Here is a 17,503-nt window from a genome sequence, read left to right as displayed (position 1 = left end):
TCGGGGTGGAGAGAAGGCGGAATGCTAACCAGCTCCGCTTGGGAGCCCTGCTACTGATTCCATGGGCTGCGCAGTGCAGCTGCAATCTCCTCATCTTGAGTCTCGTAGGTAGGGTACTGCCAGTAGGACCGCTCTCATGATGCCTAGTACCACCAGGCCGAGGTCACTTCTCGGGTGAGGAAGTGAGTAGATGGCCATGACCTTGTTCTCCAAGGGGACATCTCTCTCAGAGCTTGTGTCCCAGATGAGGCCCAGAAAGGTCAGGCTCTGTGTGGGCTGCAGCAGAGACTTCTTGAGGTTGACCGAAAACCCCACCTTGTGGAGTGTGATCATAAGGGTGGAGGAAGTGTGACGAACCGCCTCCAGAGATCTCACCCTGACAAGCCAGCCATTCAGGTATGGGTAGATGTGGTGGCCCTGCGCCCTGAGGAGGGCTGCAACCACATTCATGAGCCTGGTGAATACCCCGGTGGCTGAATTGAGGCCGAAAGGGTAGCACCTTGTATTGGAAATAGCAGCCCATGATCCTGAATCATAGGAAAGAGCGATGCGGCTGCTAAATCGGGATGTGTAGATAAGCGTCCTTCAGATCCAGGTAGCACATCCAGTCTACCCTGCACAATGTCTCTGCAATCAGTGCTGGTGTAACCATTTTGAATTTTTGAAGAAGGAGGGAGAGGTTGAGGGTGGAAAGGTCCAACACAACTCTCAGGCCAGCCTGGTTCTTCTTTTGTATGGTGAAATTCCTGGAATAGAAGCCCAATCCTTGCTGGGAGGAAGGGACTTCTTCCACAGCCAGGATCTCGACAAGCGACCAAACTTCCATGAACAGAGTTGCTGTTCCAATCTGTGGGAGTGGAGAGGAGGAGGGAGGAGAGGAAGGTATCGGTAGGCGGTACCCCATAGATACTACAGAGAGAATCCAGGTGTCCGCAAACTGCTGACGCCAAAACTGTGCATGAAGGGCAATCTTGGCCCCCACTTGAGACACGTGGACCCGAAGGGACACGTCATGCCTTCTTTCCCTCTGAGGCTGCTGCGGAGGAGGGGATTTAAAAAAGCCCTTGCTCCCCCATTTTTATTGTTTGCGCCGGTGCTGACTCGGAGAATGGTCAGGTTGCCTGAACCTCTGTTTATGGAAGCCGCAGAACCCTCTGAATGCGCGCTCCTTGTTGGAGCATTGATGTGACTGGGTGTAAGCCTTTTGTGTGGCCTTTGTAAGGATAGATAAAGACTTTGCAGTTTGCAAACTGTTTTTCTTTTTATCCAGCTCCTCCTCAGTGGTGTAGTGAGAGTTCCCCCCGCCCCCTTGAATGGACAGTCCAATATGCGTTCCTGGACGTCTTGGTTAAATTTAGTAGCCCAAAGGCAGGCAGACCTTCTCATGTCCGTGGCGATGCATATGGCCCGGAAAGGAGTCACCCTTGTGGGCACTTTATAAGAGCGGCCCTCCCTTGGGCCTTGACTTATGTCTGACGAAGTCCTTCAAGTCAGCCGGAGGCGACTTCTGGAAGAGCTCCCTCCACCTAACTAGCCTGTTCTTCAGAGCATGTGATGAAAGTGAGTTGCACGCAGTACAACCTTCCCAGCCGCGGTTGGGACAAGGCAGCGGAGGCAAAGAGCGTGGGGATCAGATGTAGCGAAGAGCACCCCCGCTGAAGACGACATGCACCGGGGAGGAGCGTGATGCCAGAGGACCGAGTACCTGATTGATAAAAGAAGACAAAAAGAAAGCATCCGGGGAAGAGCGTGTAGTATTACATGGCCGAAGCCAAACCCAGGAGCGCTGGTGAAATCGGCCCGTTCCCGTCGATGTGGAAAAGGGCACTGAGGAGTGGCTCTGATGGGCGGAGTCAGGGGAGCGCATGCTCCCAGGGCTTCGCCCCTGCATGCCTCTAAATTTAAAGGGGAATTTGGTATTTTCTGGTGAAAAAGGGTCCCTCTCCCGTGCCTAGCGAGGGACGCCCATGCAGTATGGAGGAAAGGGGACGGGACGTAAGAGTACAGTTAGAAGGTTTGAAGGCTGGGCTGTTAAACCTTTCCTTAGCCAAACAGGTAAAACACAGAGAAGGTGTTGTGAAAAAGAAATCACCCAGGGCTGTGCACAAGCATAGAAGGACACACTTAAACAGTGGCAATTTTCAAATCTCAAGAAAAATAGCTTGTAAAAAACACACAGAGCTGACCAACAGCTCCTGGCATTAGGCATAAAATAGAAAATCTGAAGATGGCTGTCAAGGAAGGAACACAAGTCTAACCACCTAACTTAGCAGCAGAAATAACTAGAATAAGGTATAGAATGTAAGTGCAAGTCACAAGTATCCCTGTGTGTTTTTGTCAATCTGCATTTCTTCTTTGGCCATCTGGTGTACCAATGATTGTCAAGCACACACATCTTCGAAAGATGAAATATTGGAAGACTTTTTTTAACTGTTGATTTAATCATTGGCTTGTTATTCACAGCATTTTTTAAATACCTCTGCGGCATATTAACATTTTGAAGACATAATCTAAACTTGTGCCTGGACTCTTGGAAATTACACCACAACTCTGGCTGGACTGCCTCTAGATTTTCCCGCATTCCAACCTCTATTTTATAGTGGTCACACCATATGGCTTGTGTCCCACAATTCTTTGTTGGTGTTGGTACATAGGTACCTGAAAAACATAGGGAATAAGGAAAACATTGTGGCAAATCTTGCAAGAGCTCGCAGGGGTTAGGAGGCAGCCAAATATGACAAGCAATTGCAGATCCTAAATAAGTCAAGAAAGGAAAAAGTCATATTAACCAGTGTGGAGGTCTCTCATGCACATCATTGCTATACTGTGACTAGAATCTGAGGATTCATGTTTTTGTTCCTTAAACTGATACTGTACATACCTTACAAGTAAGTTAAGATGAAAGGGAAGTAATGTAAAATTACCTTTTCGGCAGCAAATTTTCCATATGGTCCAGAAAGTTTGTCTCTAAATTCATACACATATTCTTCAACTGCGTTCTTAGCATCATTTCGGTCTTTCTCCAATTTGTCCTGCATTATCATCTTCCCCTGTTGAAAAAATTAGAGGATGACTCCTTAAAATACAGAACAATAGTACACTGTGCAGAATGTTCAAATAAAAAGCACTACTCTCCAACACCAATTATCCTTAGGATAAGTGAGCAAAAAAACAAACCATAAAAAGAAAAAACACATTGCTTGCCTTTATCAAGGGTTTACATACTTGAATTCAGAAAAATACAGAAAAAAATCTTGTTAGTTGTTCCTATTGCAACAACTGTGTGGGACAGCAGAAGAGAAGCTCCCAGGGAACCAGCACAGTGCCTGTACCTGTTGGGCATGGAATGCGGGGAGGAATATTAATTTGAGAGCAACTAAGAGTAGCTGCTGCTTTTTTCACGTTTCCGTCCAACATGAAGAAAGGGACTGACAGTTGGAAGGGGTTAACGGGGGAGGTGCCACGATGATGTGCTATCATGGATTCGCACTGTATCTGGAAACATGTAATAATGCTGCTAGGAAACAGGCTCCTATCCAATCCCTGTTCTGTGGCACACCCCATAAGTATGGAGGAAAGTTTACAGACACATACACACACATATATAACTTTGGTTATTGGTTGAGGATCTGGTCAGTTTCACCTGCTATTCTGTTTTTCAATGTTAACAATCAGTGATGAACGTTTCATAATCATGTTGGGAAGGTTGGGAGCTTAGGAATTAAAGATTCTGGTTGGCCTTTTTTGGCTTCTTGTCTGTTCTTTTCATTTTTATTTTTTCTATTTTATAGCACACTTAGTGGCTTCTTCCATAGTTATGTGTATATGTGTTCCCCTTAACTGTCCCATCTTTTGGTTCACGTGTTTTACTCTAAATTCTAGATCTTATGCTAAGCCTTTGAATCAGGCGCATTGAGCATGCTAAAAAGCATGCTTCACTGCGCCTTTTCTTGACGCCCTGGCACCACGATTATTCTGAGGTGGGCACTGTCTGCAATCCGCCTATTTTTATAGCTAAAGGGCGGATTGCAATCTCGGCAGCAGTTTCGTTAAATAGCAAGTTAATTGCAATTTAATTAAACTCCTGCCGAGAACACGGCTGAACAGAAGAAGCATGTATTTGTGATTAAGCATTTTGCCAAGCATATAACTTCTTTATAAATACTACTTGTGATTAAACAAAAAAGAAGGGGCACAACAATTATTGTTGTTTGTGTGCTACACCATGACTGCAAGTTTAAGCAGTATTTCTTTTAGATTGGACATTTCTTATTGGAAAGGAGCACAGAGCAGATTAGATCAAAGTCCCAGCTTCGCCAAGCGGTCCATCTGCAACGCTGGGGGCTAGCTTGTTGTGTGGCATACTTAGTGGTTACCACTGCTATCCATGGCACTCATCCACAACAGCGACACCAACGTGGTACCATACATGGGCGACACTTTTTTGCAAAAGTGTAGGAGTGCCATAGGAATATACATGTAAAATGACCGATACAGAAAGTGCTTGTTACTAGGTTGGTTTATCACCCTTCCAAGCAACCAGCACACATATTCCAAAAGTGGCGGATTTATTGCGACTTCGGAACAATGCGCCACCTTCAGAACAGGTGTTAAGTACCGAACATGTCAGAAATGCTTTCTACAACGTTTTCGGTAGTTAACACCATGTTCAGAATCGGGGCCCCCTCAGTGCTTAAACATCTCAAGGAGTGTTTTCACATTCAGTTGTATGGTCTTTGCTGTAATCACATTTTGCAATGAGTTTTCTTGGAATGTTAATTGGAATGTTAAAGGGGACTGGAATTTAGCTAAACGTCAAAAAGATAATTATTCATCTTTCTAAACTTAATCCAAACAGTTTGTCTGCATGAACCTCAGTTTAACCCCCTACAACACAGCAAACAGAAAACAGGTTGGTTTTGAGAATTTCTTTTTTTAAGGCAGTTGATAAGAAAAATGATAGAATTATCCCCACTTTAATAAAATAAAATTGGAGCACTCCATAATTGAAATGCAATAGGCACTTTAGGTATATGGGGGTGGGTTAATATTAGAATTCCATACACCTATAGTACAACAATCCCAAATTCTGAGTTCTGGATGAATATTAAAGCAAAGTGTCTAGGAGCAAATTTAAAGAATGTCATTATTTGTGGAGATTGCAAACAAACTGTTGATATTGCGCTCAATAGCAAATCCTTAGCTCGCTTTACGAACAATAAACCCAGAAAATATCTCAACCTCATACAAGAATGGCACCTAACTGATTCTTGGAGAATCTTTAACAATGCCTCAGGACATTGGGTATCATTATGAGTTTGATGATATTTTGGCGGTAAATACACTGAAATTCCACCAAATGGAATCACCATTACCATCACTTGGCGGTGTGGGTGTACCACACAATCACAGAGGGTAGTAGGTGGTGTAAATCCCAATTTTCTGCGTCTATTGGAATCCATTGGGGATTGTTGGAGGAATTACTGAGTGGTAATTTTGCCGATTTTTGGAGTTGGAGGAAAATCACCACCAGCAGAATTACATAACTTAGTGGTAATTCTGCTGATTTGTGGAGGACTTACCTCCAGCATTAAACTGGTGGTAAATCCTCCACTTTTCCTTCATAAAGTGGCAGAATTACCACTCAGTAATTCCACCAGTGGTAATTCCACCAAACATGTAATTTGGTGGTGCAGGAAAAGTGTCAGTAACACAATTACCACTGCTTTTATCCCACACTGTCAACCTCATAATGAGGTCCAATATGTGTTGTTCTCGGCAGTCCATAAACTATTTTGACTCATTGATGTTGGGACCTCATCACGAGTTGTGCAGTATCCCTGCAGTAATACCGCCCAACTGTAATAGCATAAATGCCAACCGGTCCAGCACTATAAGAGCCGAATCACAGATTGGGCGCTAACGGTAAACCCCCATTCCCCATTGGGTGGACCCAATGGGACATTTCCTGCGCTAATACCGCGCGCTAATACAGCCGGCCGTGATAGCTCCGAAAACAGGGCGCTAAATGGAATTTTCACCTCCACCAAAAAGCTGGAGGTAAAACAGTACATGTAGCACCCAACTTGTGATCGGGCCAGCCCTTAAATGCAGCAGTAATACTGTTGCTGCCACATTTAAGGGCTACCGCCCAACTCTTGATGTGGCCCATGGATATTTAAAAAAATGTTTGTTTAAGAATGCACATTCCATGGGCAGCATTAGTGAATTTCACTCAGTTTTCCAAATGTAATTTTAATTCAGAAACTAGTATTCAAAACTATTGTGATGACTTCAAAGTCTCTTTTCAAGGACACATATGATTTCTAACTCACAAAAAACACAACTAAAGATTTGCTAGAATATATTAAATTGCTAGACACTGAACTCTATTAAAAATTTTCTGTTATAATGTGCCTGTGTGATAAAACACTAATAAACGCTTCACAAGACTCTGAAGGGTGCCCTTATTAATGATAGGTCATTAATAGCACATGCCACCGAAATAGCGGATCTCATCCAAATTGGTGATTACGACCTCCTAGCCATAACAGAAACTTGGCTTCACCAAGCAGCATGCCCCGCTCTGATGCTTGCCTTGCCCCCTAAGTACAATAAGCTCAGAGAAGATAGAACCAACTCTCGAGGAGGCGGCTTAGCCATCATCGCTAAAAATAATATCACCATAAAAATAGAAGCGCCCTCGCACACCAAATCCTGCGAAACCTTAACCGCTAAACTCTTAGCATCATCCTCTCAATCTATCAATATACACCTCATCTATAGGTCACTAGGTCGCATCGGAACCTTTGAGGAGGACATATCTATGATTTGTTAAAATAACCTAAAAAAATTATCGCAAGCCATCCTACTGGGTGATCTGAATTTAGGTTCCAACGAACATGTTAGGCAGAATCCTGTGCAGTTCCCTTAGGGAGCACTACACAAGATTAGGACTACAGGTGAGAGCAATAAATCCCCTTTGGTATCAGTCCGTAACACAAGCACCCCGGCGGCCAGATAGCCACTCACCACTGAACCGCGAATCAACGGACTGCTCCTTGTACCTGAGAAACTCTGCGGCTGGTTTCTTCCCAGGCAGTGCAACGGACTCCTGTCTTCCTCCACGACGAGATCCTCTCTTCCCCCGGACGAAGCACCGACTTGCATCCGCTTCCAGGAACAACTGCCCCCGCTGGAGTGTTCTCACCACTTTAAGGTACCATGTCCGCCAGGCCTCCCTTTCTAAAGATTGCTACAAGGTAATAATAACCCCTTAACCTTCTGGACTGGGCTGGTTGCCTTGACCCTCTAACTGGTCCCTTTCTTTGGTTCAACTCCTTTTTGAACCATTACAAGACTTTTGTGCACTGCAACTGTGTGACCTTGGACAAATTTCGTTTGATCCTCTGGAAGTGGTCCGGCTTATTGAACTAAACTTCACGGTTTTACTTTGCCTTTCCCTCTTGCTATGTTCTTGTAAAAGTGTTGGGATCTGTTTCAACTTGTTCTCTGCTTTTCTCTCCCTTTTAAAAATGAACTATTAGAGTGCCATCTACGTTAAGCGCTCACCGCTGTCTGAAAATAAGTGGGGCTTTACTTAAGACTTGTCTAATATTCTTTTAAGGGAGTGTATATCTTTTAGTGACCGTGTTTTTGAATTGCTTACTATTGGTGCCTGTGTGTTTTTCTAGATGTGGTTTTAAATAAATAATTATATCTCTGTTACACCAAGCCCTGGTCAGTGTTTACTTGTTCTATTGTGTTCTCTTGACCTATTGTGAATACTCTGTATACTGCCTAACTCTTCTTGAGGGAAGTCTGACTGCTCAGCCACAGCTACCAAGTGAATCTGTGTGCTACAGACTGCTGCCAAGTGGGTTTACTGCCAAACACCTGTAGTCTTAAATCTTTTGCAGTGGTCCCAGATGGAACTGCACAGGTTTCTGCCTAACAGTGGCTCCTGCGGTGGCAGTTTTTCCTGGTAGTTCCTGCAGTTCGGGTGATGCAGCAGAGGAAGAGAGGATCTCGTCGTGGAGGAAGATTCGAGTTACTGCACTACCCAGGGATGAAACCAGCCGCGGTGCTGCCCGATGAATAAAAGGTATGCTCCTTTAAATCGCGGTCTGGGTGGACTGGTGCCTGGCTATCCGGCCTCCGAGTACAGGTTACGGGAGATTCGACCAAGGCAGGTCCGGGAAGGCGATTGGCGAACTGGTTGGCCCCACCAGTTCAAGGAAGAAGGCTCTTGCAGGTGAAGAAGATCTTCTCTCGTCGTGTGGAGAAAAGTGGTGAGACGCTGCAGCAAGTCTTCGCCAGTGGTTCAGTGGTTGCAGATGTCTTTGGCTTCTCTCCTCTTCGGCTTCTTAGTTCCAGTGGTGACGTCTTGCTCTTCCAGTCCTCAGGACCCTGCTTTTATGCAGAAAAGATCCCCATTCATACAGCCTAGCTGTCACTCACACAGTGGAGTGGTCATCTTGGCGGGAGACCCTCCAGCCTATCAGGATAGAGTGCGACATGGGTTGCTGAGGCAACCCTGTCCAGGGGTCCTACTCCCCCTTTTACACAATGGACCCCCAGACTCAGTGGCGCCGAAAGGAAGGCTTCTTGGCAGAAGCCCGCCAAAAGGACGAACAAAGGATCCCCGACCTGGGTTAGGAGTTTAGAGGAAGACACGAGAAAGAAGTCATATTAAAGTTCTGGCAATAAAAACCTACCAGATTAACGTTAATATTAAAATACACCGGCGGTATGTTAGTGGCTGTCAGAAAAAGTGTCAGCATTGAACAATGGGAAAATCCCATAGGGAATATTCACTGTAGAATATTTATGGTAGTAACCACTGCCACCAGCCAGAAACTTTTGAGAGAGGGACTGTACGGTACCCTCTCAAAAATGAACATAGGAGAAAAACTATTAACCCCTTCCAGAACCTCCATAGTAAGATGGGTTGTACTGGTTTAGTTCATAGGATTTGACTAGTAAAGTCAATGGGGACTTTATATGCCCTGGGAGACAGTAGTCAGGGTATGAAGTCTATGATTGGGGGTCGCTACGACACCCCTGTGTCACTGCACTGAGAGTGCTGTGTAACACATGTGAATAAAGATGGTTCCAATGTGTTTGAGAAAGATCCCATAGTCATTAAACACAAAAATAGCCTAGAACACACATAGCAAAAATGCCTAAGAGTGGGAAAAAGAGTCTCACTTTTAGCAGGTAAAAAGAAACAAACCCTACAAATCCAGCAACGCTGCTGGGGGACTCTACAAGTAAGGGAAATTAACCATGGAATGAGAATTCTCCCTAACAGACCACAAACATTTGCAAGCGACCAATATCTCCAATGTCCTCACAGAACTAGGATTTACCCAAAAAATCTCACAACCCACCCACGAAAAAGGCTGAACACTCGACTGGTTAGCTGACCATAACTGTAACGTAACTATTACTAATGTCAGCCCACAAATCTGGACAGATCATGCGCTAATAACCTTTCTTATGAAAGAAAAAAACTACTCAACCTAAGGAAAATATATTAGCTCCCCCCTTTACCAACTAGAAACAAAAAAAATATAACCACGGACAAACTGCTACCACTAATCCTCCCAACTCTAAACTGCCAACCTGAATCACTAGACCCCTCAGCTCTAGTGAACAAATTCAACTCAACCATGGCCAAAGCCTTGGACACTATCGCCCTTTTGAAACGGAGAAAAAGTAAGCCCAGAGCACATTTAAATACCTGGTTCACCCCTCACCTTAAGTCCTTAAGGGTAGAAAAATGCAGGTGTGAATCCTCCTGGTGACTAACACCATCTAAGACTAATAAAGCAGCTCTCATCAACGCCGCTAACATTTACAAAAATGAAATAAGGAGGGCTAAAAAAGAGAGCTTTGACAACAGAATATTGCAGGCAAAATCCGAAACTAAAGAGCTATTCATTATACTAAAGGAACTGGAAAACCCTTTCCCTGCTCCGGACAACTGCAACAAAAACAAAATGTGGTGTTCCAACATCCAAAAAGCGCTAAATGACAAAACTGCTACACTCCAAACCAAAATTGAGAAAAAGAAACAAAATATTCCTCCTTCAACCAATCAAAGAGGTAAACTACCCACCTCCACCAAACCAGATCTAAAATTCAACTTCACTAAAGTAACTATCTTAGAGATTGAAAAAATAATACTTTCACTCAAACCATCCAACTGCTGAGGCGACATCTGCCCAGCCCAACTGATAAAAAGATGCGGCTAGAGGCCTAGCCCCATTTATTTCTACACTTATTAATGCTTCCTTTGCATCAGACACGATACCAAACAACCTCAAACAATCATGGGTTCTCCCCGTCCTTAAAAAGCAAACGTTGGACCCATCCATCCCTACTAACTACAGGCCAATTACAACGGTGCCATTTTTGTTAAAAATACTAGACAGAGTGGCTTACCTACAGATCCAAAAATACTTAGAGCTGCATTAACTGTTAGGTACCAGACAATCGGGTTTCAGGCCTCAGCACGGTACCAAAACCGCGCTCATCGATCTCAAAATCCAGGTCGACGAGCTGTGAGACCTAGGAAAAACTACCCTACTCCTCCTACTGGATCTCTCAGCAGCATTTGACTTGGTGGATCGCGATGTGCTCTGTACCCACTTGGAATCTGCGGCCCACTTCTCTTCACATGCCATAGCATGGATCAAGTTGTTCTTAAGTGGCAGAAGTATGAGGGTTTTCTCTACCTCTGCAGCGGCTCACCCAGCACCTATCACATGTGGCATACCCCAGGGCTCCTGCGTCTCTCCGACCATGTATAACATTTTCACAAAGCCCCTGTTTGATGATCTGGATTCTGGGTGTCACCTACATGAACTATGCAGATGACACTCAGATTCTCATCCCACTTTTGGGGACAATGAACAGGATTTGGCTTGGTGAATAGATATACCTCATCATCCAGGCATGGACGGCCCGTCATGGTCTATTCCTGAATGATGACAAAACGGAACTCATCATACTGGGGAATACACAAAATATCAAAAGACTGAACGCTGACTATTCTTCCTTTGTTATAGATGGCAACACCATTAAAGTAGCAAAAGAGGTAAAAAAATCAGGTTTTTACCTCGACTCCTGCCTCTCTCTAACAAAACAGGTGAGTGTGATGGCCTCAACTACTGCATACACCTGCAAGTTGATTAGAGCAGCAAAACCATACTTGTCCACTTCTAGCTGCCTCACCCTATCAAGAGCACTGGTATCCAAATTGGACTATTGCAACGCACTATACATAGGGTCGAATAAACACACGTTGCAAAAAATCCAAACCTTGCAGAACAACGCCTTCAGAGCTGCCTTATGAATCCCAAGAAGATAGCATATCTCAGATGTCAGAAGACAATCTAATTGGCTCTCTACAGCTGACAAAATTAAACTCAAAACAGTATCACTAACATTCAAAAGCATTAATGATTTAGCCCCCAAATATCTAATAGAAAGGTTCAAAAGAACCTCCAATAGACCTACCAGAGAAGCATATACCAACCATCTAGTTGTGCCCCCATTTAAGTTGACCACTGCCGGAGGCAACAGCTTCCCTGTCAAAGCGGCCCAGCTGTGGAACTACCTCCCAATTTCTTTAAGGTCTGACCAATCTTATCTACACTTCAGACTCAACTGTATTAAATGGCTCAAAGAAAACGACCTATAACTGACTGATGCCATGACTAATTATGTCTGACCCATCTGTAAATCTGCAGCTGAATGCATACTCTCATGCACATCTCCCATTCGTAGGTGTTGAACACCAAGCGACTCCGCTGATCCGTTTCTGCATTGCTGTCCCCCAGAAGGCGGACTGAGGAAATTCAAATCCTATCTGGAAGCGCCCATTGCCAGATCGAAAACATCTCCAAACAGAGGGGGTCGGGCGGGTTCGGAACGGGTGCCCCCTGCTTGTTCAGGTAAAACATTGTAGTACAATTGTCCGTCCTGACCAGAACCGCCTTCTCCCTGATTAGGGGCAAAAACGTCTTGAGGGCTAGGCCCACTGCCCTGAGGTCAAGCAGATTGATAGGTAGGAGGGCTTCTGGCCTAGACCATGCTTCATAAATCACGTAGCCCTCCAGAGTAGCCCCCCAGCCAGAAAGAGAGGAAGGAATCTGTTGTCTCCACTAGGTTAGGCTCCGGTGGGGTGAAGGGGCTCCCACTGAAACATTGGCAGTCATCTGCTACCAGCGAAGATCTGGCAAAAGGAGCAGTGGTATTGGGATCCTGTCCGACTGACACCCTGTCTCCTGATCACAATTGCTGGAGGCACCTCATTTTGAGACGGGCGTGCAGTACAGTCAGCATGCAGGAAGCCATCAGGCCCAGAATGGTTGAGTTGTCCAGAAGTAACCACACTGCCTTGCGGAGGGACATTACCCTCTCGGGTGTGGAGAACACCCGATTAACGGTAATGTTCCAACATGACCCTAGGAAGATGAGATCCTGAGACGCTCATAACTGTGATTTCCTCTGGTTGAGGGAAAACATCAGCTGATGAAGGGTATCCGCCAATCTCTAGCAGGAGTGCACCAGCCCTTTGGGTGACCACACCCTCACCAACCAGTCGTCCAGATAAGTGTTTAGATGATGGCCCTCCAAGCAGAGAAGGCCCAACACTACATTCATCAACTTCATGAAGACACAAGGGGCCGAGTTCAGGCCGAAGGGCAGCACTTTGTACTGGAAGTGGTACAACATGATCGTGAACCGCAGAAACTTCTGATGAGGTTGATATATGGGTCCATGCAGGTACACATCCTTGAAGTCCAGGGAACACATCCAATTCATTGCATACAGAGACTCGGGAGCAATCATCTTGAAGTGTTCCAGCGGTAAAGACAGGTTTAGAAATGTCAGGTCCAGGACTACCCTCAGGCCAGCTTGGTTGTTCTTGAGTACCACAAAAATACTGGAATAATAACTGAAGCCCCTGTCGGCAAGAGGAACCAGTTCTTTGGCCTGCATCTTCAGGAGCCAAAGGACCTCACATAAAAGAGCTGCATCTTCAGGAGCAAAAGGACCTTACATAAAAGAGCTGGGGACCCGATCTGACGAAGAGGGGGAGAGGATGGTAGAGGCAGAGGAAGACTGAAGCTCGTGAAGACGACAGATAGGAGCCACGGGTTGCTGAAAAGACACTTCCAGGTGTCCTGGAACAGAGCCAAATGGCCCCCCACAGGTGAGCTGTGTTCCACGACCCTGACATCACTGCTTCTTGGCGTCAGAGGCGGGGGCAGAGGAGGGCAAGCGGAAAAACCTAAGCATCGTCCTCTTCTGCTTCCTTCCGTTGTCGCGGGGGGACCTGTCAGGCCTTTGGGTACCGCAGTCTTAGTACCCCTTGAAGCCAGAGAAAGCGCTGGGTTTGAACTCTTTCCTAGCCTGGGATTGAGGGAAGGATTTCTGACCTGGTTTTGTGAAGATGGCCAAGGACTTTGCGGTTTGAATGGAGGTTTTCTTATTTATCAATTTGTCATTGATGGACAAATGAAAAAGATACACGTCCTCAAAGGATGGATCCAGGATTCACTCCTGCATGCCAAAGGAAAACTTTGTGGCGTGCATCCACGCCGTCCTTCTCATCTAGACCCCAAGGCACAGCCCTCTGCTGGCAGTGTTGATGTGAGAGACCGAAGACTCCATGAGGTCCTGCGCAATTGCCCGGGCAGAAATTCCCTGAGATCCTACCACAGCTTCTGGTTAGCCGCAGCCAAGAGGACGTCTGCATTGGCCTGCCACAGATACAGTCCTGAGACGGACTAACAATGCTTTCCCACTGACTTTTTCCGTGATGGAGAGTGTAAGGTAGGCATGGTATCAAAGTAAGACAGACACAAGTTTTTTTTTTATAAATATTTTATTGATTTTATATTTTAGAAAACCAAACAGCACACAACACAATACAACTGTTACAGCATGTCGTCATCGAAGCACCATATTACATTACAGAAACACAAAAAAAAAAAAGGACGAAAAAAAAACTCCCCCCACCCCCCATCAAGCCAGAGCCGGCTCCCTTGTATCATCAGTCGGGGCACCGTCGGGTGGAGCATTGTCTGTATGCCCACCATCCGAATTCTCAGATTCGTCTAAACCCTGTTGTGGGTTGGTCATGGAGGCCACCAATTGTCGCCAGGCCAGCAAGGGCCCTATCTCCGCCTCACCCCCTCTAGAGACTGCTTCAAACCATACCACGGATTCCGCCTTCGCCCAACTCACGAGGTCCGCCCACCATAGTTCCACTCTCGGCCTGCTGGCCGCTTTCCAGTTCATGGCAATCCTGCATTTGGCCAGAACATATGCCAGGTCCCTCATCTTGCTCAGGTGCCTAGAGTGTCTGGGCCTGGGGAAGATCCCAAGCATACACGACCTAGCCGATCCCACGTCCAACACCACTCCCCCACCTGCAAGCTTCATCTTGACCTCTTCCCAAAATCTATACACTTCCGGGCAGGCCCAAAACATGTGTAGCAACCCTGCATTCACCTCCCCACACCTGGGGCATTTTTGAGTGATCGAGCTTCCAAACCTTGCGATCTTCTGGGGAGTCAAGTAGGCCCTGTGAGTAATGTACAGCTGGAGTTGTTGGAGCCGTGCATTTCGGGACACCTTTGTATGATACCTCAGGACCCTCTTCCACTGACCCTCCGTCATAGGTCCACCCATCTCCTCCTCCCATTCATGCCTTAGTTGGAGCACCTCTTTCCCAGCCTTCGCTCTAAGGAGTTCGTATATCCGGGATATTTCATGCTCGCCAGCTGAGACATCATACATAGTTTCAAGGGAGTCATCAGGGTCATCTGCCAGTGCCGTCTCCGGCCATCTCTCTCTTACTCGTTTCACAAGCCTGGCATAGGTGATGTATTGACCTCTATGCACCCCCGTCTCATCCTGCAACCTTTGGAAGTCCAGCGCCTCCCCCTCCTGCCATATGTCCCCGAGCGTGGCCAGGCCCACCGGCTCCCAATGTCTACGGACAGACTGAAACAGTTGGGAGTCGTTTCCACACAGTGCCACCAACGGGGCCTGCTGAGAGAGCGGTTCCGACTCCCCCATCAATTTCCACGTTCTGTGCCAGACCTCCCATCCCAACCTCAATAGCCGCCTCCTTCCCGTCAGTTTGTTCCTTTGTAGCCACACCACCTCTCTTAGGAAGTATGGGGCCATGTCCTCTCGCAGCAACCTAGATTCCGCCGAATCTTCATCAGACAACCACCTGGCCACATACAACAGCTGCCCCGCCAGATAATATAGTTCGAAGTTGGGCAGGCCTATACCCCCCTTCTCGCACGGGTTCTGGAGCTTCCACAGGGCCACCCTCTTCCTGGAGTTACCCCACACGAAGCCCCTACACATACTATGAAGTCGCACAAATAGGCTCTTAGGGATCAAATACGGGACGTTCACAAAGAAATGCAGGAGTCTGGGAAGGACCACCATTTTAAGCAAGGCCGCCCTCCCCATCATGGACAGGGGCAATCTATACCAGAATGCCATGCTGTTCCTGACCCCGTCTATGGCTCTCTCTGTGTTATGCTTGTGTACCGCCTCAATCTGGTGGTAGATATTTACCCCCAAGTACCTAAACGTGTCGGTCCGCCATGGTATTGGCAACACAGGCAGCCTCTCCAGCGGGACATCCCTGTACCTGCCCAAAAGGAACAAGCCAGACTTCCTGGGGTTCACTGATATGCCCGAGAGGACAGCGTAATGATCCAGTACCTCCAGTACATACTGCAGGTTCTCCTCCGGGTAGCGCAGGTAAAGCAGCATGTCGTCCGCATACAGAGATATTAAGTGACTGCCGCTGGCGGTGCTAATGCCCACCTCTCCGTATTGTTGCCGCAGACATATCGCCAGCGGCTCCAGCGTAAGTATATATAACATGGGTGACCAAGGGCATCCCTGCCTGGTCCCCCTACTGAGTTGCCAGGCATCCGAGACTGTGGCTCCTGTCTTGACCCTCGCCACCGGGCTGCTATATAACAACTGGACCCATCTGATATACCCAGGACCCACGCCGTATCCCTGCAGGGCCGCTTTTAGCCAAGGCCATCTCACTGAATCGAAGGCCTTGACCGCATCCAGCGACACCACCGCCATCTCGCCCGTGTCGTCCTTAGTATGGTCGATAACATGGTGCAGCCTCCTGTGGTTATCAGTGATATTCCTGCCTGGGACATATCCCGTTTGGTCCGGGTGGATCAGCTTGCCGATCACCTTCTTCAACCTGTTGGCCAGCACCGCCGTGAGTATTTTGCTGTCCTGGTTAAGCATGGACAGAGGTCTATAAGATCCACACTCAACAGCCGGCTTGCCTGGTTTCAGTAATGGGACAATCATGGCCTCACGGAGGGACAACGGGAGTTCTCCCTGTTCATATGCCTCGTTAAACATGGCCAGCAGTGGCTGGAGCAGCTCCTGCACGTACACCTTGTAAAACCCACTAGGCAATCCATCCGTTCCAGGTGCCTTACACGTGGGGAGGCCCCGGATCACCACCTTCAGCTCGTCTGAAGTGACAGGGGCGTCCAATTCCTCCCGCTCCAGGTCGTCTAGGGTGGGCAGACCAATGTCTTCGAGTGTGTTCAGGATATCCTGACTCCTGTCTTCCCCAGTGTCCTCATACAAACGTCTGTAGAACCTGAGGAATTCCTCGTTCACCCCTTCCTGGGTGTTGCAAAGACAACCGTCCTCACCACAGATCTCATGAATAACCACCCGGGGGGACTCGCTCTTGTACAGCCAAGCCAACAGTCTGCCTGGCTTGTCGCCCCCCGCGTGCAGCCTCTCGGTGTATTTCCTGTGGTTCAATCTGCATAGTCGATCCTAAAGAGCACTGCACGCCACCTGAAGGTCCCTCGCCTTAGTCTTGTCCTCCTGAGTGGCGTTCTCGAGACGAGCTAGGCTCTCCAGTTCCCTTTCGGTGTCCTGAAGCTCCCTTTCGATACCCCCTTGAAGTCCTTTGGATTTAGAGATGGCCACTCCACGCACCACTACCTTAAAGGCCTCCCACAGAGTTCCCACAGAGCGCACGCTACCCGTGTTTATCTCAAAGTATGCCCCGATGGCAACCCTCAAGTCCTCCCGGAACCCCTCATCCTGCAGTGCCTCCAACCGAAGCCTCCATGTGGGGACCCGAGGCCTAGGGGGTTGGTGTCGCCACTCCACCACCAGGGGCGAATGGTCCCACAATACTCGGGCCTTGTATTCTGCCCCTACTATTTCTCCTGCTATCTCGGCAGTCCCAAACATATAATCCAATCTCGTGTATGAATCATATGGCGCCGCATAGTGCGAATACTGCCTATCTGTGGGGTGGAGTTTCCTCCACACATCTACCAGTCCCAGGTCTCCCAGGTCTCTCAGCAATGTCCCGAGCGCCTTGGCCGCCAGCGACATTTTCCTTTTTGTATCAGCAGACCGGTCAATTCTGGGATCCAAGACACAGTTGAAG

At 47.2% G+C, this 17,503-nt stretch overlaps 1 protein-coding gene across 1 annotated transcript in view; it reads right to left on the bottom strand.

Moving 5' to 3' along the window:
- HSPH1 (heat shock protein family H (Hsp110) member 1) overlaps positions 1 to 17,503 on the bottom strand; it is a 2,244,846-nt gene that overhangs the window by 409,820 nt on the left and 1,817,523 nt on the right. The window contains exon 14 of the mRNA XM_069639955.1: positions 2,925 to 3,050. Within this exon, the coding sequence (XP_069496056.1) occupies positions 2,925 to 3,050 (126 nt within the window). The remainder of the gene's footprint in view (positions 1 to 2,924; positions 3,051 to 17,503) is intronic.

This window comes from Ambystoma mexicanum, chromosome 7q (genome assembly GCF_040938575.1).
Source record: "Ambystoma mexicanum isolate Mex_15411 chromosome 7q, UKY_AmexF1_1, whole genome shotgun sequence".
In the NCBI taxonomy this organism is placed as follows: domain Eukaryota; kingdom Metazoa; phylum Chordata; class Amphibia; order Caudata; family Ambystomatidae; genus Ambystoma; species Ambystoma mexicanum.
Note: the sequence above shows the minus strand (reverse complement) of the source record. Positions and strands in the feature narration are given on the sequence as shown.